This window comes from Pelophylax lessonae (assembly GCF_965119305.1).
Source record: "Pelophylax lessonae genome assembly, chromosome: 4".
Classification (NCBI taxonomy): Eukaryota; Metazoa; Chordata; class Amphibia; order Anura; family Ranidae; genus Pelophylax; species Pelophylax lessonae.
The window spans coordinates 465,781,185-465,807,673 of record NC_138771.1 but is presented as its reverse complement, the minus strand read 5'-3'; the positions used below and the strand labels follow the sequence as shown (position 1 = coordinate 465,807,673).

The 26,489-nt window shown below is 42.7% G+C and overlaps 1 protein-coding gene across 1 annotated transcript in view; it reads right to left on the bottom strand.

Moving 5' to 3' along the window:
• The window catches only part of ITK (IL2 inducible T cell kinase), a 101,820-nt gene extending 92,291 nt beyond the window's left edge, over window positions 1–9,529 (bottom strand). Inside the window, exon 1 of the mRNA XM_082254625.1 lies at window positions 9,265–9,529. Within this exon, the coding sequence (XP_082110751.1) occupies window positions 9,265–9,474 (210 nt within the window). The 5' untranslated portion in view covers window positions 9,475–9,529. The remainder of the gene's footprint in view (window positions 1–9,264) is intronic.
• Window positions 9,530–26,489: the final 16,960 nt, after the last annotated feature.

Sequence of the window (26,489 nt, the reverse complement as noted above, 5' to 3'; positions counted from 1 at the left end):
GTTTTTACCATGATTTAACTAATTTCCATTTATTTCAATAGGAAGCTGCGTTTTTGGTGCAGTTTTCAAAACCACACCATAGATGAAGCATGCAAGACTTTTCAAAACTCACTGCACCTGTAACGCAGTGGTGTGAAAAGTTCCGCAGGATTTAAAGAGAAACATTTTTATTGTGTTTTTCTTGCAAATAAAAAAAGCAGGTAAAATGTATCAGTGTGAAAGGGCCCTAACCAAATGAAATTCAGATTTGCAATGCACTCTCATTAACAACATTTAGTGATTGGGTTTATATAAGCTTTAAAGCAAACATAAAATACTTATATTAATAAATCATTACATTTATTATTTATTTATTTTTTTAATGCAAGCAGTGTAAGTACCTGACTTTGACCTGATGTCAGCCTCGTGCAGTCCTTGAACAGTAAGATGAGGCAGTACAAGCAGCCAATCCGGTAATGTCCAGACAAGAAGAATGTTGATAGGAACAGAAAGCAGGGTGACAGAAAGAGGAGCTGATCACTGTGTTTCTTCTCCTTTCACTGTCCAGCCACAGGCTGTGTCAGGTCCATTATGACTTGGACTCAGAGGAAGTGGGATGAATGATGCTGGTCATCATACTGAGGACATATAGTAGCAGAAAAATGTACTTTGGAAGAAATCTCTTGACAAAGCTGATTTTGTTATTTTAACCACTTCTGGACTACCCGCTGCAGTTTTATGTCACTAATGGCACTTTTCCACTGCAAGTACCGGTTAGTACCAGCTTGGCTCTACTCGGCCCTGCTTGGCCCGGTTTGCTTTTCCACTGCGGTACCGCATGGTATAGTGTCGGAACGGTTCGGTACGGTATAGGTTTGCTTTTCCACTAAAGTAGTACTAAAGTTAAGTGGGTGGGATAACAACGGGGTGGGTGTGATTCTCTGACCAATCAGTGGCTAGTAGTGACTGCATGCAAAGGATTGTGGGATATGGTACCAGTTTGGTACCTGTTGGAACCACAATCGAGTAGGTACTGTTTTTTCAGAGCCGTACCGTACCGTACCGTTCGGTTCCATGCAGTGGAAAAGCAAACCTATACCGTACCGTACCGAACCGTTCCGACCCTATACCATGCGGTACCGCAGTGGAAAAGCACAAAAGCGTGCCGAGCCGGTACGGTTCTATGCAGTGGAAAAGCTCCATAATTTGATGTTAAATACCCGGGTTATGGCAGCACATAGCTGCCATAGCCCCAGTATATTTTTACTGGGTGGGCGGTCCTCTCTCACTTTTATGGGCGGCGGGAGAGGTGCCCCCCCCCCCCGCCGCGGCTGCTTCCCGGTTGTTTTCCCCGCTTACCGGAGCCGCCGGTAGCAGGGAAAAAGATCCGGTACGATGGAGTCCCAGGCAGGAAGTCAGGTGAGGGCAAGCTGGTCCCCACTCGACTCTATGGACTTGGAGGACCGGAGTGACGTCATACATCGCACCCTCCCAACGGCCTTAGGGCTCTTTCACACGGGCGTTCCGTATGTCCGTTTTTCATCCCATCCGTTTGCGGATGAAAAACTGACATAATGTATCTCTATGTAAATACGGATGTCAGTGGATGATCATCCGCTGACATCCGTTTTTCGTCAGTTCAGTTCAGTTTTTTTGAACGGAGGAGAACCCTATTTTTTCTTCCTTTCAAAAAACGGAACGGACGCAAAAATGGATGTCAGTGGTGTCATCCGCTGACATCCGTATTTACATAGACATGCATTATGTCAGTTTTTCATCCGCAAACGGATGGGATGAAAAACAGACATACGGACCGGATGACACAAGTGTCATCCGTGTCCGTTACAAAAAAAAAAAAGGACCTGATCGGGCAAAAAAAAAGGAACGCCCGTGTGAAAGAGCCCTTAACCACTTAGCCCCGGTTCACACTACTGCGTGTGCGGGGTTCGCATGTCATGTCGGAGCGCACTGCTCCGACATGACATGCGATCAGCTGTGCGGTGCGAGTTTAGCCATACAGTTTGTATGGCTAAATTCGCATCGCACCCGCAGCAAACACGCACAGGAGGCATTTTTGCTGCCGCATCAGGATCGGATCGCACAGCGGTTCACACTTGTGCGATCCGATCCTGTGCGAACTGCACGATCGCACTGCGATATGCGATCAAACTGGGGGTGTCGTTAAGATTACATTGACACCCCCAGCGGATCGCATATGGCAGTGTGAACTGCCGGGGTGCGTGTGCGATGCGGGAACAGGCTGCGAATTCGCAGCCTTCCCGCATCGCATCAGTGTGAACCGAGCCTTAAGCTTACTTTTTTTCCCACAAACAGAGCTTTCTTTTAGTGGTATTTGATCACCTGTGCGATTTTTACTTTTTGCGCTATAAACAAAAAAAGAGCGACAATTTTGAAAAAATAACAATGTTTTTCACATTTTTTTATATGAAATTCCCCCCAAAAAAAAGTAAAAATCAAATTTTTTTAACATGTTAGGTCAATTTGTTTTCCGCGTTTTCTAACTACGGGAAAGATTTATGTCATTTTTATTGTTTTTTTTTTAACTAGTAATGGCGGCGATCTGCGATTTTTTTTGCGGGACTGCGACTTTGCAGCGGACAGATCGGACCCTTGACTGACATTTTTGACACTTTTGGGGGGACCAGTGACATTACTACAGTAATCAGTGCTATACATATGCACTATTACTGTAAAAATGACACTGGCAGGGAAGGGGTTAACTTTATTAGAGAGCAAGGGGTTAAGTGTGTCCTTAGGGGCGTGCTTCTAAATGTAAAGGGGCATGGCTTTTGATGTAACCACAGAGACATACGATCCTACATAGCAGGATCGTATGATCTCTGCTGTTAGATCAGGGAGAATGACAGGCGGCTTTGTTTACATTACCCGCCTGCCTTTCTTCCTCTCCAGCGGGAGATCGCAAGTGACCGGCGGACATCTGAAACCGCCGGTCACTCGCGCGGGGATGCCCAACGGGGCGGGAGCGCGCCTCCGGCGGCGCGCGCTCGCCCCCTATTGGCTCGCGGGCGAGTGATACCCATACGTCACTTTGCCTGCACGGGGCTGACCGCCACAGTTTATGTACTTGGGGCGGTCGGCAAGTGGTTAAAGGGCCCATTTCTTTTTCATTTTTCTTTTTTTGCTCTTTAGTGTAGATGTGAGATCTGAGGTCTATAAAATTTTTTTAAAGGGATAGTGTAAAAATAAAAGGCAAAAAAAAATTTTAAAGCGCCCCGTCTCTCCGAGCTCACGCGCAGAAGCATACGCAAGTCGCGACCACCTATGTAAACAGTGTTCAAACCACACATGTGAGGTATTGCCACGATCGTTAGAGTGAGAGAAATAATTCTAGCCCTAGACCCACTCTGTAACTCTAAACTGGTAACCGGTAGAAATTTTTAAAACCTCGCCTATGGAGATTTTTAAGTTCCAATGTTTGTCCCCATTCCACGAGCATGGGATTTACTGTTTATTTTTTCTTAATTCAGTGAAATGTATTTATTTATTTTTTAAAATTGCGTTTGAAAGACCGCTGCGCAAATACCGCGTGACAAAAAATATTGCAGTGACCGCCACTTTATTCTCCAGAGCCTTTGCTAAAAAAAAATATATATATATATATATGTATATAATGTTTGGGGGATCTAAGTAATTTTCTAGCAAAAAATACTGATTTTGACTTGTAAACAACAACAGAAATGTCAGAAATAGGCCTAGGCCAGGCCTGGTTAAATATGTAGTGACACAGGAGCTGGAGACTGGAACCATAGCACCCAGTAACAGGGCCAGCGCTCCCGCTAGGCAAACTAGGCAGCCAGCTAGTGTGCACTGCTGCCTAGGCGGAGCAGCCGTGGCTGCTGACTTCCCTACTAGCGTGGCCGGGGAACAGGAGGGGCTGCAGAATGCCACCCTACACAGGGCTGGGCTGCTGACTGACTCTCCAGAGAAAGCAGCAGCCATGGAGGACATCCATCATGGCTGCTGTGGAGGAGGTCAGCAGCAGCTAAGCCTGTGAGGAGGGCGACACTGAGCAGGCTCTTGGGAGTCTCAGGTCTCTAGACATATGAGAAATTCTGCTGGTCAGTGAGTTCACTCTGACCCTGTAGTCACCTGCGCCCCAGGCAAGACTACTGCCCGGGAGTCAGGGGACAGCTGGGGAGGTAGAGGAGGTGGGCACCATGTTCCAGGTCTCCTGATGTAGGAGAAATTCTGCTGCCCTGGGAAATCCACTCTGACCCAGTTGTCACCATTGCCCTAGGCAAGACTAACGTCACAACCCCTCCAACCCGCCCGGCCCTCGGTGGTGTTAATCTTGCCTAGGGCACAAAATAGTCAATCACCGGCTCTGCCCAGTAACAAACAAGGCATCTGATACCCCCAGAAGTTTGTTGGATGTAGAAGATTCTTATGGTGCAATAGCTCTTCAAAAGGGCAAAGATCAAAGCCACTGCCTTACAGAACGTTACCTATTCTTCATCTTCTTTAGCAGGGGGAGTTTTAGTTTTTTTGCTTTTTTGATTGTAAAGGTACAACCTTTTTTTTTCACCATAAAAGTGATTGTAAAGGCTCGTGATTTAAAAAAAAAAAATAAAAAATAACAAACATGTTATACTTACCGCATTTGTGCAGTTGGTTTTGCACAGGGCAGCCTCTATCCTCCTCTTCTCGGGTCCCTCTTTGGTGCTCCTGGCCCCTCCCTCTTATCAAGTGCCCCCACAGAAAGCAGCTTGCTATGGGGGCACCTAAACTAAGCTGCAGCTCCGTGTGTCTATTCAGACACAGAGCCGTTCAGCCCTGCCCCCTCTTTCTCCTGATTGGCTAACTGAATTTAAATGACAGCAACAAGAGCAAATTTGGGAAGAGGATTTGTACTATGAGGGGAAATTAGGAGAGAGGATTTGTACCAGGAGGAGGCATTTGGGGGGACAACTTACACTAGGAGGGGGGATTTGGGGGGATGATTTATACTAGTAGTGGAGATTTGGAGGGAAAGTTTACGCTAGGAGTGGGGATTTAGGGGGAGGATTTAAGCTAGGAAGGTGTATTTGGGGGAGAGGATTTGAGCTAGGAGGGAAAATTTATGCTAGGAGAAGTAATTATGTGGGAAATCAGGGCGTTTTAAGCTGGATGATGGGATTGGGGGGCATAAATATGTGCTGGGAGGGGGGGTATGGGCTGTGAGCATGGGAAATTTATGCATCTTTGGGAGAATTTCAACTTTCAGAAGGTAGTTATGCTTAAAGACGAGCATGTTGTTGTTTTTTTTTTTTTTTTAGGGGGGGGGGGGGTTCACAATTCGCTGCCTTTAGGCTTCCAAGATGTAAATCCGGCCCCGCCAGCCAAAACTTGCAAGGGAGAGAAGGGCATTGACTAGGATTTGTCCCCTTAAAGCCAGTGCCTAAGGTATCTGCAGAGAACTTCCACCACTCCTCTGAGTGGCCTAAACTTGATCATTGCCATAATATGCCCATTTGGGTTTTATGTTTCCATCAGCCAAAATATATGTGTGAGGGTAATCGAACTGTGTCTTCAAATGTCTCAGAAGATTCCAGATTTTAGAGAGGGAAGAGTTTGCTCCCCCCTACTTCTAACTTGACTTGTGTTTGTTACGGTGTAGTAGAAATACTGTATAGAAGTTGGACAGATAGTATAAGTAAAAAAAAAAATTATAAAATATTTCCAGGAGACACGGTAATAATGAATATTCTTTAGAATGAGCATAATCCAACACCCCATTACATGCTTGTTTTATTACCTATACGCTACCAAGCTTTTATAAAAGCAAAAATTAAAAAAAAAAAAAGCTAATTTTATTTAACCACTTCAATACAGTGCACTTTCACCCTCTTCCTGCCCAGGCCAATTTTCAGCTTTCAGCGCTGTCACACTTTGAATGATAATTGCACGATCATGCTACACTGTACCCATATAACATTTTTTATCATTTTTTTCATACAAATAGTGCTTGGTGGTATTTAATCACCGCTGGGTTTTTTATTTCTTACAAAAAAAAAAAGAAAAAAGACAGAAAATTTTGAAAAAAAAAAGTTTTTCTTATTTTCTGTGAGTAAATTTTGAAAATAAATAATTTTTCTCCTTCACTGATGTGCACTGATGAAGTGGCACTTATGGGCACTGATGAGGAGGTACCAATATGCCGCACTGATGGACACTGATAGGTGGCACTGATAGGCAGCACTGATGAGCACTGATAGGCGGCACTGATGGGCGCTGAAAGGTGGCACTGTTGGGCACTGAGAGGTGGCACTGATGGTCACTGAGAGGCAGCACTGATGGGCACTGATGAGCGGCACTAATGGGCACTAACGGGCGGCACTGATGGGTGGCACTGATGGGCACTGACGGGCAGCACTGATGGACACTGATGGGCAGCACAGATGAACAGGCACTGATGGGCACTGACTGGCAACACTATGGGCAATGATTGTGGGTACTGATGGTGGGCACTGATGCTGGGCACTGTGGGCACTGATGGTGGACACTGATTGGCCCTGTTTTTCACGTTTCTGTAATCAGGGCACTAATGATCAGTGCCCTGATTACCTGTCCTAGTCTCCCCTGTGAGGAGGAGCCGCTGATCGGCTCTCCTCGCCACACACACAGTGACTGACAGTGTGAGGCGAGGAGAGCTGATAAACGGCACTTCCTCATTTACATGTGACCGGCTGTAATTGGACACAGCCAATCACATGGGTAAAGAGCCATGTCATTGGCTCTTTACCGAGATCGGGGTTGCGCCATGTCCTAGCAACACGGCGCGGCCACTATCGCAGCACTGCGTGCCCCCGTGGGTGTGCGGGAGAGGCCGTTCTGGTGCGCCGTTATATGACAACATCCCAGAACAATAGCTGCACCGATCCGCCGTCATTTGACGGTGGGCGGGCAGTATGTGGTTAAAACAGGATCACATTATATTCCAGTCAGTACTGTTATACTGAGTACCACTATATTGCCCTTACAGTTAATACAATTGGGGGTTGATTTACTAAAGGCAAATAGACTGTGCACTTATAGGTATAACAAGGCCAAGGATGATTAGGCTGTATGTACATAAAAATTTGTCATTTTTATTTTTGTGTGAGATTTTCAAAATTTCCTGCAAAGCACAGTGCGTCCTTCTTAGAACAATACATGTTTCGTTCCATCACAAATCCCCAAAAAAAGGGTTTTATTTCTCAATTTTGGGATATTGGACGGAGACATGCAGAGCATTCCTTTATGCCCTTTTGGCAACTCTACATCGAGAACCCAGTTTATAGCACAGACACGACAGATGATTAATCCTCATGAGGGATAGTGGCTGGAATCATACAAATAATTTCTTTAAATACAGCCGAACACAGTAAAAGCTATATTAAGAGTCATAAGACAAGTGTTAATTTTGACGTTAAATTTCAATTTAGTTTTAGTCATGGTCTTTTGATTAAAATGCCATTTTAGTTTATGTCATCTGAATTGTTTTAGTTTTAGTCATATTTTAGTAGATTAAAATCTTCAATATATTTTAGTCTACTAAAATCATTAAAAACAAATATTTCGGATATCACCCTTTATTATAAAGCCATGGTCCTTGTCTGTATATTAAATTGGTGTCATGATACGCTGTCCAAATTATGGGTTCCATTGGAAAGGACAATGGCAGGCAGAAACCTAGTAGGAGCTTTGTGGATTCCGTCCACATTTAGGGGGCTTTCAGACTGGACATCCCTTCTGACGAGAGAAACTTTGGCCATCTGGGATAGGATGAATAAGGCTAACCGCTACACTCCTCCAACATCTCCTCTGATCCCTGTGGGGGGGGGGGGGTTTCCGTGGTTCCTACCTGGGGGGAAATCTGGCTTCTTTAGCTCGTGGGGAGCAGAGGGTGATGCAACGTGCATGAAACTAGCCCCCCAGGGCACTCTATTCCCCCTTCAAACCTTGCTATCCTCCTATGGTACCATTCCCTTTATGGCATGGAGGTATCACCAACTGTCCGACTTTATTTCTAAATTAGAACATAAACTGCGCCCCGTGATGAATCTTACAAAATTTAAGTCTATGTGTAGACACCTATCAGACACCAGACACTTGTTATTGCAAATGTACAAGCTGGCCTTAAGCAAACACTCTACGATGGTCCCTTATTACATTAAGGAATGGGAAAAGGAACTTGGAATTGAATTTACCACCCCCCAAATCCAACGAATCATTAAAGCAACTCACACCACATTCTTAGTAGATGGTACAGGACTTCATCTTGTTTGGCTCAGATATTCGCTACTGCCAATGACAAATGCTGGTGGGGATGTAATTAAAGAGGCACATTCCTCCATATCTGGTGGTCATGTCCCAAGATCAGAGTATTTTGGGATGCAATTGTACCTTGGATCCAAAAATTATCCCTCAAACCAATCACAAATTCCCTTTTTCATCTTCTTTTCCACGGGGTATCCTCCTCTTTGAAGGCCTATAAAAGGAGTAAGCTGCCTCATTTGTTAAATGCCGCGAAGACCTTGATGTCCAGATTTTCGAAACAATCTACACGTCCAAACATATCTGATTGGACACGGGAGGTGAATGCCATTATGGAGGCTGAACGCTGGATACATTTTGTCAGGGAGCAACAAGAAATATTTTGTGACATATGGACAGGTTGGCTGTATTATGAACATGAGATACCCAGCGATTGAGTATATCCCCCCCTTACCTCGTAGTAACCAGTTGATTCAAATATAATATCATTCCAAAGAGAATTGCACCATGCTGAATACCCTTCAGCTAGTACTCACCACACCCAAATAGCAAACCAGTGTTACTTTCCTTATCTTTAAATTTTTCCCTTTTGTTGCATTCCCTTCCCTCCCCTTGTTTTCTTTTTCTTTTTTTTTCTTATTTCTCCTGGTTGTGTTCTCTGGCATGTTTAACTCAACGAGACGGACTATCCATGTGTGTCGCAGTCTCACATATTATGATGTTAGTCCACATATGAGTCTCTGTTAGCTGCAGAAGAGACAACAGCTGCAGGGACTTTAGGTGAATCTAAGTATATTTAAAATGATCTTCTTATTTTTACTATTACACATTATGTTTTATGCCTCTTGAGAACGTTTCTTTGTATTCTTCTAAAATCAATAAAAATCTGATTATATAAAAAAATAGTTCTAATTAAAATAATTACAATAGATAAAAACCAAAGATGGATGCACATCTACATAGGCAGCTATGTTCTCTATGGGCTACTAGTGTGACTACTTCACTCACCCCATTTCGGTGTTCATAGTAGTTGAGTAATCTTGGAGTAAGGATGAAGACCCTTGACTTGAAGTTGGCTGGAGAAGTCCTTCTTTTTTGCTGGGATCTCTTAATAAGCACCTGTCGTAATATGACCGAATTATTAATCTGATTCATTGGCCTCTGCTCCGTAGAGTCACAAGGGGGCCATGAGCTGATTGTATGACTATTGGTATCCATTTAAAGCAAAAAAAAATTAAATCCCAGGACAGCCATGCAGGTGAGTGCACAAATGTTCAACATCATGAGCTCTGTGAATTTTTTTTTAGAGGAAGGGGGGTCTGAAGAACAGAGACAGTGGAGGAGGAGCTTATGAAATGTTATCTGTGGATCTATGAGCAAAAGCAAGGTGTTTAACACGAGTTTTGAGACCTCAGGCTATAACCACATCCTCCTTACTAAGCTGCTGCAGTGTAGGTTTAACAAATAAACTTCCTACTGAAAGGTTATATAATCCTCCTACTGAATATATATCCATAAGCAAGTCGAGTTCATCGGACTGATTCAATGAAATTTAGAAATAGATTTTGCTTCAGGCTGAATAGGCTTATGACTATAGACAATAGTTTGTAGGAGAAGTTGGCCTGTTTGGTCAAGTTCAATTCCAGGGCAGTAAAATGTATTGAAAAAATTTTTTTGACCATACTTACTTAAAGTGTACCACCTGCTGCTTCCTATTAGCTAGTAACTACACCCATCAAACTGATTACCAATGGGAAGGCACAAGCTCTTGTGTTTTAGGCTACTGGGGATCTCTGCAAAGAGTTGGAAGCACATGCAGGGAGAATGAGCATGAGCCAGCTTATTGCTAAACTACCCCATGCATTTGCTTAAAATATAAACTCCAGGCAGACATTAATAAAAAAACACCATTTTTATATTTATTGGAAAATAGCAAAAGTATCTGAATCTGTTATGCCTCTTCTACAATTCTTCATACAACAGCACACACAGTTGGAGAAGGAGCAACTTAATTCCTAGCCAACCAAGGGTTTATTGCTTTGCACTGAGGTGTATCTGAATAACTTACAGGAAGGGAATGCAGGGGAATGACATTAACAGTGTATTTCTACTTCTTCACTGTCTATGAATGATGTTGAGGGGGTCCTAGGCCACGCTGTATTGTTTAAGCCACAATGTAGTCTTTGGAGAGTTCCAAGACCTGATTGTACTGTGTGGCAGGATTGATTCCAGCACAACTAGAGTGGTTACATATCGTCATAAGCTCATATAATGCTTTTTTTTTTTCCAATAAAAGTATTATTTTATTCAAATTAAATGAACAGCAATATAGCGATAATCAACATACATCGAATACATAGAAAGAAAGTAACACTCTTCTTGGTACATAAACAAGTGCAGTTATTAGCAAAGGATTCTAGAACTTAATACAAATGTTGGGGGGGGGGGGGGGGGGGTGTGAAAGAAAAGGCAAGAAGAAATACAGGATCAATTTAGACCATCATTTATAAGATACGACATAGCTCTTCATGTGACAGTTTGGATCAAAGATGTTTAAAACTGTATAGCCACTTTGTTTGAGAAGAGATAGCCTCACACATCCCTGGTGTAGGGGGGGATATCTCCCTGTAAAGATAGAGGGAAAAAGTATACTACCCCTAAATTATATGCAGATTTCTTGTAAAATGTGTTATGTTTGTTGTATTGGTTTGTGGTTCGGAAGTGCAACCAACATGCCCAAGTCTGGTAGAATTTTGTTTGTGTATCTTTGCCAATATTTATGAGTTCCTCCATTTCTGCAATCTTGTTGATTTTTTTAAACCATTCATTCATTGAGGGAATGTGTTGTGAACCCCAGTGAATGGGAATACACAACTTGGCAGCATTGATCATGTGTAGGGGAAGCGTATTGCAGTATGCAGATATTGGGGTGTCAGAATGGTGTAATAACAGTTGCGCTGGGGTATAATCTAGAGCCATTGTGGAGACTTTGGTCGTTATTTGATGCACTTGTGCCCAAAATTTTTGAATATGTGGGCAGGACCACCAAATATGCAAAATGGTACCTTCCTCCCTGGAGCATCTTCAACATTTATCTGAGTTTTCAGAATTGAATTTATGTAGTAAAGTTGGTGTTCTATACCATCGGGACAGTGTTTTGAAGTTGTTTTCTTGTGTCAAGACGTTAATGGATCCCTTATGTGCAATGCTGAAAATGCGTTTCCAGTCGGATTCTGATAAATCCATACTTAAATCCTTCTCCCATGCGAGACACGCCCTCCTTTCTTTAGAGGAAGTGTTTATGAAGACCATATTGTGCGTCAAAGAGACAACATGTCTTAGGGGAGCGGATTGAGAGCAGAGAGTTTCAAATGGAGTGGGTTGTCTTGACAATGAAGTTGAGTGGTCGGAAGTTGTGATATAATGATATAATGATATAATGCTTTTACATGTTACCTTGAACCATCATTTAAACAATCAAGCTTTGAACTAGTTTGTTCCAAGGACAAAAAAGTGGTGGGGGGTGTCCACGTTTTCGCTTTTACCACCAGGCTCATGCTTTGGCTAATATCTGTTTAAATTTGTAAAATAGATTTTTGGACTTGGTTTTTCCTTTTGTACTTTTAAATTACAAGAAAATACACCAAAAAATAACAAAAACGGGAAAACACATTGAAATCTGTGTATACCCGTACATTTTAACTTTTATAAATGGATGAGTGTTTGGAAAAAAATCATTCGTAGTACTCAGCTATCAGGTAAGTGCATTGGAAAGTCATCTTTGTCCTCACATGACCTACTTAGATTTATATGAATATATACTTAACCACTTTAAGACCGGAAGGATTTGCCTCCTTAATGATCAGGCCCTATTTTGCGATTCGGCACTGTGTTACTTTAACAGACAATTGCGCGGTTGTGCGACGCTGTACCCAAATAAAATTGATGTCCTTTTTTCCCACAAATAGAGCTTTCTTTTGGTGGTAGTTGATCACCTGTGCGATTTTTTCATTTTTTGCGCAATAAACAAAAGAAGAGCGACAATTTTGGAAAAAAAAAAACAATATTTTTTCACATTCTGCTATATGACGTTCTCAAAAAAAAAAATTTAAAAATCAAAATTTTTTAACATTTTAGGCCAATTTGTTTTCTGCTACAAATTTTTGGTAAAAAATCGCAATAAGCAAAAGTTACCCAAGGGAAAGAGTTATGTCATTTTTATTGGTTTCTTTTTTTTTTTTTACTAGTAATCTGCGTTTTTTTGCGGGACTGCAACATTGCGGCAGACAGATTGGACCCCTGACTGATATTTTTGACACTTTTGGGGGGATCAGTGACATTACTACAGTAATCAGTGCTAAAAATATGCACTGTTACTGTAATAATGACACTGGCAGGGAAGGGATTAACATTATGGGTGATGATCAAGGGGTTAAATGTGAGCCTAGGGGAGTGATTCTAACTGGGGGGGGGGGGGGGCTTCTGAGATGACCATAGAGACATGTGATCCTATATAGAAGGCTCACATGTGCTCTGTGATCATTGCAGGGAGAAGAACGGTCGGCTGTGTTTACAACAGCTGACCGTTCTTCTCTCTCTGTAGGGAACGGTCGCGAGTGTCAGGTGGCAATCGGAGCTGCCTGACACACGCATCGGCTTCCCTGCTGATGAGCGGGGGCGGGAGCCACGCGCTCATCCCCTAGCCTCCTGAGAGCGAGTGATGTATACCTATGTCACTTTGCCCAGAAGCGGCTGCCTGCGGTGGGCGGTCATAAAGTGGTTAAAAAGACCATTCAAATACAGGTGCATCTCATTAAATAAGAATATCATCAAACAATTACATTATTTCAGTAATTTAATTCCAAAATTGAAACTTGTATAATTTATATAGATGTGTTACACACAAAGTGATATATTTTCAGCATTTCTTTCTTTTAATTTTGATGATTATGGCTTACAGCTAGTGAAAACCCAAAATTCAGTATCTCAGAAAATTAGAATAATACATAAGACCAAATAAAAAAAGTATTTTTAATACAGAAATGTTGGCTTACTGAAAAGTATGTCCATGTACAGTATAGTATGCACTCAATACTTGGTCGGGGCTCCTTTTGCATTAATTACTGCATCAATCTGGCGTGGTATGGAGGCGATCAGCCTGTGGCACTGCTGAGGTGTTATGGAAGCCCAGGTTGCTTTGATTAAGGCTTTTAGCTCATCTGCATTGTTGTGTCTGGTGTCTCCCATCTTCCTCTTGACAATACCCCACAGATTCTCTATGGGATTTAGGTCAGGTGAGTTTGCTGGCCAATCAAGTACAGTGATACCATGATCATTAAACCAGGTATTGGTACTTTTGGCAGTGTGGGCAGGTGCCAGCTCCTGCTGGAAAATGAAATCAGAATCTCCATAAAGCTGGTCAGCAGAGGGAAGCATGACGTGCTCTAGAATTTCCTGGTAGAGGGATGTGCTGACTTTGGACTTGATAAAACACATTGGACCAATACCAGCAGATAACATGGCTCCCCAAATCATCATGGACTGTGGAAAATGTTGCATTTTATTTGGAAATGAGGGTCCCAGAGTCTGGAGAAAGAGTGGAGAGGCACAGAATCCAAGTTGCATGAGGTCCAGTGTGAAGTTTGTATTAGAAATTCTAATAGGAGTACAGAATTTCTTAAAGTGATTGTAAAGTTTTTTTTTTTTATATAACAAACATGTCATACCTACCTCCTCTGTGCAGTGGTTTTGCACAGAGCAGCCCGGATCCTCCCTCTTCGGTGCTTCTGCCCTGTCCCTCCTATAAAGTGCCCCCACAGAAAGCAGCTTGCTGTGGGGGCACCTGAGCCGAGCTGCAGCTCTGTGTGTCCAATCAGACACAGAGCTGCCATTTGGCCCTGCCCCCTCTCTCTCCTGATTAGCTAACTGTATTTAATTGACAGCCACAAGAGCAAATTGGGGGAGAGGATTTGTACAAGGAGGGGGGATTTGGGGGGACAACTTACACTAGGAGGTGGGATTAAAAAAGAAAATAACAAACATGTTATACTTCCCTCTTCTGTGCAGTTGGTTTTGTACAGGCTAACCTGGATACTCCTCTTCTCGGGTCCCTCTTCCCTCCTCCTAGCCCCTCCCTCAAGTGCCCCCCACAGCAAGCAACTTGCTAAGGGGGCTCCATTCAGACACGGAGCTGCTGTTCGGCCCTCCCCCTCTGTCTCCTGATTTGCTAACTGACTTTGATTGACAGCAGCGGAGCCAATGGCGCTGCTGCTGTATCTCAGCCAATCAGGAGGTAGAGTCCCGGACAGCCGAGGGACTCGTGGATATCACTGGACAGAGAGGGGGCACAGGTAAGTATTAGGGAGTGCTGGGGCGGCTGCTACACACAGAAGGCTTTTTATCTTAATGCATAGAATGTATTAAGATAAAAAGAACCTTCTGACTTTACAACTCCTTTAATGATTTTTTAAGAATATAATGCTTGGATAACATTTGACTGTGGCACAGTATTTTAGGAATATTTTGTGAGTACAAAGACTGCAGCATATGTGTGCAATGTATAAAGTAAGTCGCCTCAGACTCTAGTTAATCACACCCCTAAAAGTGCACAATTCAAGTGCAGGGAGATGACCCCCCTCCAACTGTCATGGGGGAGGGCATCAGGGCCTGCTGTTGGAGGTGCTGGAGCATGTTACACATTACACCATAAATACAGATATATAACGTTCAACATGATACCCCCCCACCCCCCCCCCCCCCTCGGTGCTATTCCTCTGACACCCCTTCAACCCTTTGCCTATAAGCCAAGAAAATGGGTATTTTTTTTATTTGACAGATTTAATTTTAATGGAGTTCGGGTTTGGCATCTAAACTTCTTTTCTTTTGTATATAGTTACATGCGTTCAGAGTGGACAAATGTAACTATGTATATATAATGCCTGGCTGATACCCCTGGAGGCTGAAGCTACTTCAGTGATCTCCACTTGCTTTTCGGGTCCCATGCCAAGGGGTTGCACTTCTGGACACAGGAGGTCAGCTGCTCGGCACTGGTGTTTTTTAGAGAATGCTTTGAATTTTCTAAATGAATGCAATGCTTTATCTGATTGGACAAGGTGGAGAGGTGGAGTAGTGATGTCACTGCAATGCATTCTCTAAATGGCACCTCTGCTGAACGTCTGACCTCCTTTGTTTAGGATGCAGAAAGCCAAGCACTCAGAAAGGGACCTAGAAGCTTGTGGTGATCACTGGAGATCGCTGGAGTAGCGGTGTCTAGTTCAGTGATTTCTAGCTTCCAGGGGCATCAACCACGTATGGTATATAGAGTTACATTGTAAGTTGTATAAAATACCTATACCTGGAATACATTTTTTATGCCCCATTTATGCTTTGCAATTTGGAATCACTGGCAGAATCACCACAATTCTGCTCACTATTCCAAATCGGCGTAAAACACCTGATATGTGTATTGGTGCCATTCATTCTAGGCACCTCAAATGTGGTGCGACTTTGCCACGGTTGTCACTTGGAAATCGCCGCAAAATGCGCCTTAAAAAATCATGCAGAGCTCATCACCAAGGGGCTTCTTTTGAAGTGAATGGGCTGCCTTATGTGCGATGCGCAGAAATTATTTTATTACCCTCTACGCCAGATCTAAACAGGGCCTTAAGGTTTGCTGAAACCCACTCTAACTGAACTCGGGGCAGTTCTGTTTACCCCTACTGTAGGATTGTCACCATCAACCACATCCCGAAAACAGCAAAATTTCCATGCCCCACAGTAATCCACACCCACTACCTGCAATCAATTATTGCATCCACCCCAGTGAGGTGGGCTCCCACATTGATTTTCTTTGGCGAGCCTTGGGTTTCCAGTCTAACCCTGACTACTGTGTTTTTGTTAGCATCTAGTTTATAAAGACATAGGTGTAACAACCATTCTCATACATTATACTGTGATTAGTAGTTCTTCCACTAAGGTAGTATTGATTAACGCTTATGTAATATAATAGCATTAGCCACCATTAGGAACTGCCCAGATATTGAGAGCACATCGGGAAAGACAATGAATTCTTGAAGGGCTTTTACAGATTTTCTTACTGTTGCTTTTACTACGGCAGGCCGGCTCTGTCCTGTGAAATGGTGTACATGTACGTTGCTTCGTGAGACAGCTATTGAGGGCCACAGAAGGACTCAATCAGTGGGTCCGGCGGATGTAGTGTTTGTCTGGGACCACCAATCGCTCCCCATGGAGACAGAATGGTGGTCTGCCGAAGTAAACACTTCAGACTGCTGTTCTGTCAGTCATGAAAACAGGGATCCTGTGTTCCTCCTATTTAGGAACACAGGCCTCTGTGTTCATCCAGCAAGTCCATCCCCCACACAGTTAGAAAGCATCCCCCTAGGGACACACTTAAAGCGGTTGTAAACCCTATTAAAAAAAAAAAAAAAAAAAAACCTGCAAGACAAAGGCATAATGAGCTAGTATGCATCGCATACTAGCCCATTATGTTTAACTTACCTTAAAACGAAGCCCCGACACGGACCCCCGGACATCGATGCGGGCGCTGCCATGATCCCTCGTCGTCTCTTCCGGGTTCGGCGGCTCCGGCGCGCTGATTGGCCGAAAGAGACGGCTCCAGCGCGCTGATTGGCCGGAGCCGCGATGACGTCACTCCCGCGCATGCGCGCGGGAGTGATTTTTCCAGCAAGCTCCCGGCAAGTTAATTGAAGGTCCCCCCGGACCTTCAGAGCGCATGCGCCGCTCGCGCGAGCGGCTGCATGCACTGTAAATATCTCCTAAACTGTGCCGGTTTAGGAGATATTATTTGTACCTACAGGTAAGCCTTATTATAGGCTTACCTGTAGGTAAAAGTGTAAAAAAGCGGGATACAACCGCTTTAACCCTTTGATCGCCCCTGGTGTTAACCCCTTCCCTGCCAGTGTCATTAGTACAGTAACAGTGCCTATTCTTAGCAGTGATTACTGTATTAGTGTCACCAATCCCTCCAAAAGTGTCAGTTAAGTGTCTGATCTGTCTGCCGCAATGTCACTGTCCAGCTAAAATTCGCTGATTGCTAGTGAAAAAAAAAAGTAAATAAATATGTCATAAAAACCAATCAATATACACTTATTGGGATTTTTTTTACCAAAAATATGTAGCAGAATACATATTGGCATAAAATAATGAAAAAATTAGATTTTTAAATTTTTTTATTGGGAATATTTTATAGCAGTAAGCTAAGCAGTAAAGTAAAAAATATTTTTTTTTTTCAGAACTGTCGCTCTTTTTTTTTGTTTCTGGCACAAAAATTAAAAATTTGCAGAGGTGATCAAATACCACCAAAAGAAAGCTCTATTTGTGGGAAAAAGGGACATTAATTTTTTTTGGGTACAGCGTTGCACGACCGCACAATTGTCAGTTAAAGTAACGCAGTGCCATATTGCATAAAATGGCTTGGTCATTAAGGGAGTAAAACCTTCCGGTCCTTAAGTGGTTAAAACAGACCCTTCAATATTTAGGCTCCTGTGACTTATTGACAATCCAACAAATTCCATCTATCATCTCTTCTGTTGTCTCTATGGGTAGGTCTAATTAGCTCTGTGTGCTTCCTTTTTGTTTTTTTCCCACACTCCTTGTGGGTGGAGTAACGCAGCAAAAGCTTTCCTTGTGATTTTAAAGTTGTGCGGCAATTCAGGACATATGTCTACCCTTACAGCATCAGTTTTTTGTTATAGTCACTACCCCTGAAGAAGAGTGAAAATTTAAAATTCTTGAAATGCGTTGGATTCAACTCTGTCTGGATGATTTTCATTGGCAGTAATAGTATGGTTATTTTTGTATATATACTGACAAAATAACCTGTATACCGCATTAATATTTTTAAATCTACATTTGATCCATTTTATGATGTACTAATGAAGCATTGTGATTTTTTAATCGAATTTGGAGTCTCTGCCCCTGAAAATCCCATTTGAGGCTAAGTTCACATGTAGGCGTTTTAGGGCGTTTTTCTGCTCTATGATCAGCTCAAAAAACGGCCAGCAAGACAAATCCTATTCATTTCAATGGCCCCTGTTCACATCTGAGCGTTTTGACATTTTAACCACTTGCCTACTGGGCACTTTTACCCCCTTCCTGCCCAGGCCAATTTTCAGCGCTCTCACGCTTTGAATGACAATTGCGCGGTCATGCTACACTGTACCCATATGAAATTTTTATCATTTTTTTCACACAAATAGAGCTTTCTTTTGGTGGTATTTAATAACCTCTGGGTTTTTTATTTCTTACAAAAAAAAAAGAAAAAAGACAGAAAATTTTCCCCGATGCGCGTTCGCGGGAGCGCACGGGGAGCCTGTTACTGGGAGGCCGTATAAAGACAGCCTCCTGGAAATTAGAGCCCACGCTGTAGCCGTCTTTCGGCTATAGAGCAGGCAGAAGGAGGTTAAGCAAAATGCCCAATGCTCAAAAAAGTACATGAGCTTCTTTTTGGGCAGATTACAGGCGTTTTTATTTTTTTACATTGGTCACTAGTCAACTTAAAAACGCCTGCACAAAAACGCCTGTAAAACGCCTGAAAAAACACCTAAAAAACACCTGTAATTAGCAACGCCAAGATGTGAACGTAGCCTTAGGGTTTAATGCATTTTTTACCTTCTAGGAATGTGGGCATTTTCTCCTATTCCCTGTAAAAGAAATTAGTATGCAAATTCTTGTGTAAAATAATGTTCTTCCTAGTAAAACTACTGTACATGGCTATACATTTACTGTCATTGTGTTCCTTTTGTTTTCAAATAAAACAAGAAGGGTTCCATGTGACTGGTAGGAGTCAGACCTTCAGTAGCATTCCAAAAATATTATAGATTCCTAAGGGAATGCCTAAAGAATCCAATACAGTATTCATCCCATTCTACAGATACACTTAGGCCCCGTTCACATAGGGGCGACGCTACTTCGCACCGCGACCTCCGAGGTCGCGGTGCGAGCAGCGCGCCGTGACCTCGGAGCAGCCGCCATGGACTTCATAACATTGAAGTCTATGGCGGTCGCCTCCTGGTCGCCCCAAAGAAGCTCCGGACCCTTTTTCTAAGTCGGAGCGACTTGTGTCGCTCCTATTAGAACGGGTCCGCAGCTTCCCTATGGGAGGCGACCATCGGCGACCTGTGAGGCGACCAGGTCGCCTCACAGGTCGCCCTAGTGTGAACGGGGACTAATTCTATTTATTTTTTTTTATTCTATTTTAATACAAATGCAAAAAAAAGTCACTTTAATCTTTTTTTTTTAGATTAAAATCAATGTTCTGACTAATAGTTTAAAATAGAAGAAACCACAGGAAGCACAACGTAACTGTACAGTCTTTTATTATTCGCTGGCACAACGCTATTTTTTTAATCTTTCATTAATATTCAAAAAAAAATTTTAAATACATTAAAAATATTTAGAAATACATTTTACATTATCTATATATAGCAAACCACAGCAGTTATATTTTCTTCCATATAGGCTACACTGTTGTTTCTCTACATGTTTCGCCAACAACGACTTCTGGAGGAGTGTTGCCCATAGGCATGTGAAAGTATCAGATTTCCATGCTGCGATTAATTGATTAGGGTTTGCCACGGTATACAGTATTATCACGGTATTCAATGATATGATTATATGATTTCAAGTGGCCTTGATCCGATGGCCTGGTCATTAAGGGGGCAAATCCTTGCGGTCCAGAAGTGATTAAACCTGCAGGAGGACCAGGGTTTTTATTTATAAATTACTTTACTATTGCTTTAGGCCTGGTTCACATGTATGCGGGTGGGCGGCCCACATTTACACAGGCATAGCAGCCGATTGATTTGAATGGGCTGCTATACCCTAGTTATCCGCAGAAAAAAGGTGCATGCAGCATTTAAAAAAATGCAGTGGTCTTGAAATCCATCCTGCTTTTGCACCATGTGACTTACCTGCAGTTCCTGCATTGGCAAGCTTTCTGCATTTTCATATACATGGGCCCAGCATTTAAAAACACAGTTTGCGTGTGCAGAAACTGCAGGTAAGGTGCATGGGGCAAAAACAGGATGGATTTCACGGCCAATGCATTTTTTTAAATTCTTCATGCACCTTTTTTCAGCTGAAAATGTAGACATAGCAGCCCGTTGGAATCAATCGTTGTATGCTCGTGTGACGTCAGTTCCGGGAACTTCCAGTCGGTGGAACGCACGCTGTAGCCACAGCATCCACCGGACTATACTGCGATTCACTTCCTGTATTTCTGTAAGTGTACTCCGTTTTGATTTTATTAAAACCTCTTGACACACTTAACCATGGCGGGCCTCTTGCATTCTTTTTCATGAGGATTATAAGAGAGTGAGTCATCCAGCATTCCTGTTGTTATCTGGCAAAGTGAAATCAGCAACCCCAAGGAAATTATCCCAGGCTGACTACATTCATTTTTCTGGTGAGTGGGGTCACCTAAGGGGAGCACTGGCACTTTTTGAACAGAAGCACCGGAGCACTTTGTGTACAACAGCACTGAAGCACTTATTTGCACAATGAACTTTATTATTTAATGACTTTTTTGCACTATGAATTTCATCAATTAAGGATTATATTTGTTATTTATTGTCTTTTTATTGTTTTGTTATTGATTTGATTATGCAATAGCACTAGCACTAGCACTTGATGCTATTTCTTATACGTTGACACATATTAATGCAGATTGTTTTGCATATTCATTTTAAGTTGCACTTAGCACTTTTTTCATATATGATCCAGCACATATATTGTACACTGCCACTGATCACTGTCACCATACACTGTCACCATACTGTACACTGCCACTGATCACTGTCACCATACTGTACACTATCACTGATTGCCATATACTGTCACCATACTGTACATTGCCACTGATCACTGTCACCATATTGTACACCGTCACCATACTGTACACTGTCACCATACTCTACACTGTCACCATACTGTCACCATACAGTACACTGTCACTGGTCACCATACACTGTCACTATGTACATTATCAGTGATCACTGTCACTGATTACAGCAGGCTTTGTGATCTGTCACTGTGCCCCCCCCCCCCCAAAAAAAAAAAAAAAAAATACTTTTCCCCATGTACAATCCTCTCTTCATATAAACACAATTAAATAAAAGTAGGAATAAATCATCCCCCCAGCTCACACACACCTGTTGCAGTTTCCTTATGCTCTATATGTTCAGTATTGGTGTGACAGTGGAGGATCGGCATCATGGTGATGGATTAGGGGAGGGGGGGTGTGAGAAGGACCATGATCGGCTGGTCAGCAAGCAAATAATCCATAGACAGGGGGCGTGGCCAATCACGGCATGTGAGAGGACACATTTCTTATTGCTCCCACTGCCAATCCTGAAACTGATCCTCTCCCCAGCCTCACACATATCTCTGTCGGCTTCCCCAGCAGCATGCAAGGCCTGCTGTGTCTGCTGCACAAGCTGGTAAACATTTTCTCAGCCTGAACATCATGAGTAGTGTCCACATACAGCCATCCCAGAAGTAGATCCTGCAGGAGCCTGTAATGGGGCCCCCTACTGGCTCGAGCCCTTGGGCAGTACCCGAGTGCCTGAATGGTCAGTCTGCCCCTACTTACAAGCAGACCTGAACAAAATAATGCAGTGCGGCGATTGTGGCCGTGGCGTGTGTTGCTAGGACACGGCATGACCCCGATCTTGGTAAAGAGCCAATTACTTGGCTCTTTACCCATGTGATCGGCTGTGTCCAATCACAGCCGGTCACATGTAAATGAGGAAGTGCCGTTTATAGACTCTCCTCACCTCACACTGTCAGAGTGTGTGGCAAGGAGAGCCGATCAGCGGCTGCTCCTCACAGGGGAACCTAGGAAAGGTAATCAGGGCACTGATCATCAGTGCCCTGATTACAGAAAAGCTAAAAAGCAGTGCCCACCATCAATGCCCACAGTGCCCACCATCAGTGTCCACAGTGCCCACCATCAGTGCCCACAGTGCCCACACTCAGTGTCCATAACGTTGCCAGTCAGTGCCTGCCCATCAGTGTCCATCAGTGCCCATCTGATCCGTATTTTCATTTCACATTTATTTAAGTGGCGCAGCACTTTTCCATTAGTTGTTTGATATTTGTATGTAGTGAAAGCATATTTGGTGTCGGCAGCCACTTACACATCTTTATATTTATTTTTATTTTCAGTGTACTATTTTCAGATATTGATTTGAGTCATTTATATATGTAGCCTGGTCGCTACATATACTGTTATTGTTAATAAAGTTCTGCACAGACAGTGACTTTGGAAGTAGGGGAGATGTAGTTTCGGAAGGAGCTAGGATTACAGACTTCTATGAGAGACACTCCTCTCCCAGGGAGCAATTGGACGAGCGGAGCTTTCTGGGAGTGCCTTTATATGTCTCGAGGAAAGCGTACTAAAAAGAAGGGGAAGAGCTGCTGTGGATCACAGGAGGATAGGCCGAGGCCTAGTGGCGGACACCGGAGTTGAAGCCGGCGGTGCGAGTGAGCGGAGAAGTCTCAGTAGCGTTGCCGAGCAGAAGGTTGCTGACAGGCTGACAGAGACGCTGAGCAGAGCGGGATCTGGCCGCAGCGGAGAAGGCAGCTCCCCGTTTGGTGAGAGACATCCATCATCTACATCTTCATTAAATACAGACCTAGGCTGAATCAAGGCGGGACGACTGAACTGTTTGCTTTGACAAGGCCATACTGACTTACAGTTACACCCCTGGACACTGCAGATATACTGTACATATAGTACATGGAGGGTAAACTAGGCCATAAGCCCTCTCTCCAGTCCTAGGCTGTTAGCCTGTTGTGACACATCAGGATTTATTACGTTTACCTCGTTGTGGATTACAACTATTGATTACCTTGGGGAATATAGTTTATCATCCTTACATTTATTAGATTACAAATACTTTCCTGGATTTTTGGGAATTCCTTGCCGCTGAAGACAAGTGAGGCCTCACTCTCCAGGAGCCTCTTGCAATTCATCATAAAGGGGGCCCTCATTAATACACAGAGTGCACTCTGATAGTTATTTTGGTATTGTCATATTGTTTATTTTACATCAAATTATCAGGTGTAGTCACTTTTATCTGTGGTCACTCTCTAATTACACCAGAGTATTTGGTGCCTCAGACCAGATAGAGTGGGACTTTATGGGCAAGTAAGGGGTATATCAAGCGAAATGCATTATATCATTCAACAAAGGGAGTAGAGTAAAATAATGGTATTTAATATGTAGATACCGGTAGTAAATGTTATACAACAAGCATTAAGTGACAGTGGTGCTTGGGACAGAGCCCAAGTGTGAAGAAAAGAAAGATGATTCCGTGGAATCAGTGAAATCAGTGACAATGGTGTTATCAAGTGACTTAAAACATTGGATTCTTCTGTTTTCCCTTGGATGTTGAAATGGGAGAACTCAGAAAAATCCTAAATTGCTGACGCGTTTCGGCTCTCTTGTGGGCCTTTCTCAAAGCGTTCAGTCACTTAGTCTGTGGTCTATAAGAGTAATATAAGGTATAATGTGTAAGGATAATTTTAACAAATCCTTTAAATGGATCATACATTGCTGGAGTTTGAAATAATATATAGTTACATACATGGGTGCATCCATTCCTTCCGCGTGTCAGCCCCTGTATCCGTCCACATTCACAGCGGGAATCATATGTTGCAAGGCCTAGGATTATAATTGTGTTGTTTCTTAAAGTGTATCTCAGATGGATCAGGTGAGTATATATGTATTTTCTTATGTATATATATATGTATATATATTCACTTACATCTGAATGCACTGGTTGGAGAGTGTTGTCTCCAGGATCCTGGGGTAAAATTCCCTCTTTATTTTATGTTACCAGGCTTGGATCTAGGATATAAGGGACAATTGTATGGATAGTATACATAAGGTATCCGGTAAATAACCCAAAACCTATCCCACAAAAATATATGTGGCAGTATCTTATGAATACTTGTAAGTGCTTAAAAGGACTTCCCGATGGTGGTGTGGTACATCAAAGTAAAGGTGACTATAAATGCTTCGGTGCCAAGTTTATTAGAAAACATAGTAACGGTTTCACAGTCCGTTGCACTTACAATTGTGTTGTCCTTCTGGCTTGCGCAGTGTAAGAGGTCCGTCCGTCCTCTCCTCTCCAGTGCATTCAGATGTAAGTGAATATATATACATATATATATACATAAGAAAATACATATATACTCACCTGATCCATACTACTACCGGTATCTACATATTAAATACCATTATTTTACTCTACTCCCTTTGTTGAATGATATAATGCATTTCGCTTGATATACCCCTTACTTGCCCATAAAGTCCCACTCTATCTGGTCTGAGGCACCAGCAACCCCCCTATAATGTACATATAGGGACGGTGGCAGAACCTACTTTAGCATATGTGTTCAAAAGAAAATCCCCCCTTCTTTTAGATTTTTCGGATGGATAACACATCCATAGCCTCCTTTTTCTTTTGTTTCACATCATATATACAATATTGAATAATATTCGTATACTAGGGTTGATCAGCAGGGCCCTACTCCCTCAAAACCGAATAGGCCCTGGATTTGGGGTAAATTACCCCCTCTGTTGGACCATCAATCCCAGAGGAAAGAGGTAAACCCAATCTAACCAGAGCCATCCATCTCCACGCAATAAAAGTGAGAGATAATGAGTACCTCCGAAACGGAGGACCCATCCATGGGGAACCTGATTGGAGACAGTTGGAACAACCTGATGCTGGACATCCAGAAGAATTTCCAGGGAAATGAACAGCAAGAATCGGACGTTCTTGCATTGTTTGGTACTTTAAAGAGATACTTAGAACGGAAGTCAGCCTTATTTTGGCACATAAAATCTTTTGAAAGATATGTGAATGAGAACATCAACCCTGTCGGTCTTAGAATCCAGTTATTTCCGACCATGGACAATATTACTACTATGATGAAAAAAGAATGGGAAGAAGTCCTAAATGAATGCTCTAAAAAACTCATGATTCTTCTGCAAAACGAATATACTAGACAAATGGAAACCCTAGATCAAGAAATAAAACAGATCTATGAGAAATTAACTCCCCTTAAAAACGCACCACTATACAGTGAGCAGGAAAAGAAACTTAAAGAGCACATTGAAAACTTCAGTAAAGATATACTAAAGAAAAAAGAGAGGAAATACTGGAGAGACAAAAATGCTTTTACACAAAATCGTGCATACAAGTGGATAAACAACAGACAGACAAGAAGAGCCACATATCGAACATCGAGGAACACGGGTCCACAATACTCCTCGGACTCGTCAGCCAATACATCGGGAACGGAACAATACCAGTATAGACACAGGGATAAACCCTGGACACATCAGCAAAAAGAAATAGATGAAAATTATGACCCGTCCTCACAAGACACAGAGGAACCAACCATTATTGAATCTAACACACAACCTGATGAAGGTGCCATAGCACCAATAAAACATCATCAAATCTTTACCAGGTCACAACAGGTAAAGGATGGGAGTCAAAAATCACAGAGGCCTTTTTTAGGCACAAAGACGAAAACGAAAAAATCGACCAAGTAACACAAGAAGAGGTCATGGACCCAGAGGGCCTGACCATCATAAACCTCTCTACATATAGATTGACCAAACATCAAAAGGAAGTGCTCTCATTGGGCCTTTCCTTTTGCCCCAACAGGGGCACAGACTGTTTTGAAACAATTAAGGATGTGAATCTGTTTGCTAGGAATTTATTACTGAAAGTAAAATTCGGCAAGAAAACAACCAATGAAGCACCACCTTCTAATCTAACCGCAGCCGAATTCAGAGCCATCAGAGACCTGAATCTGTTGCTGGAAGAAGGGGCCATAGATGATTGGACAGACGAGGACACAACCAGTGAAAACGAAGACGTCGAAGTAGAAGAAACATCAGGAGCACAATGCTCAACTTTTAAGAAAAAATCACATATCTTTCCATCTCTAAATGAAAATCCAGCAATAGCCCTCTTTGTGAGGGAAACCACTAGAGAGCTGGAAAAACTTAAAGGAGACAACACCAAGCAAAATCTTACTGTAGAACAAAAAGCGGCACTAAAAGAACTAGAAAGTAATGAATCAATCACAATTAAACCCTCCGATAAGGGGGGGAATATTGTGATTATGGACAACAAGGATTATAAAGAGATGTGCCAAAAGATTCTGAA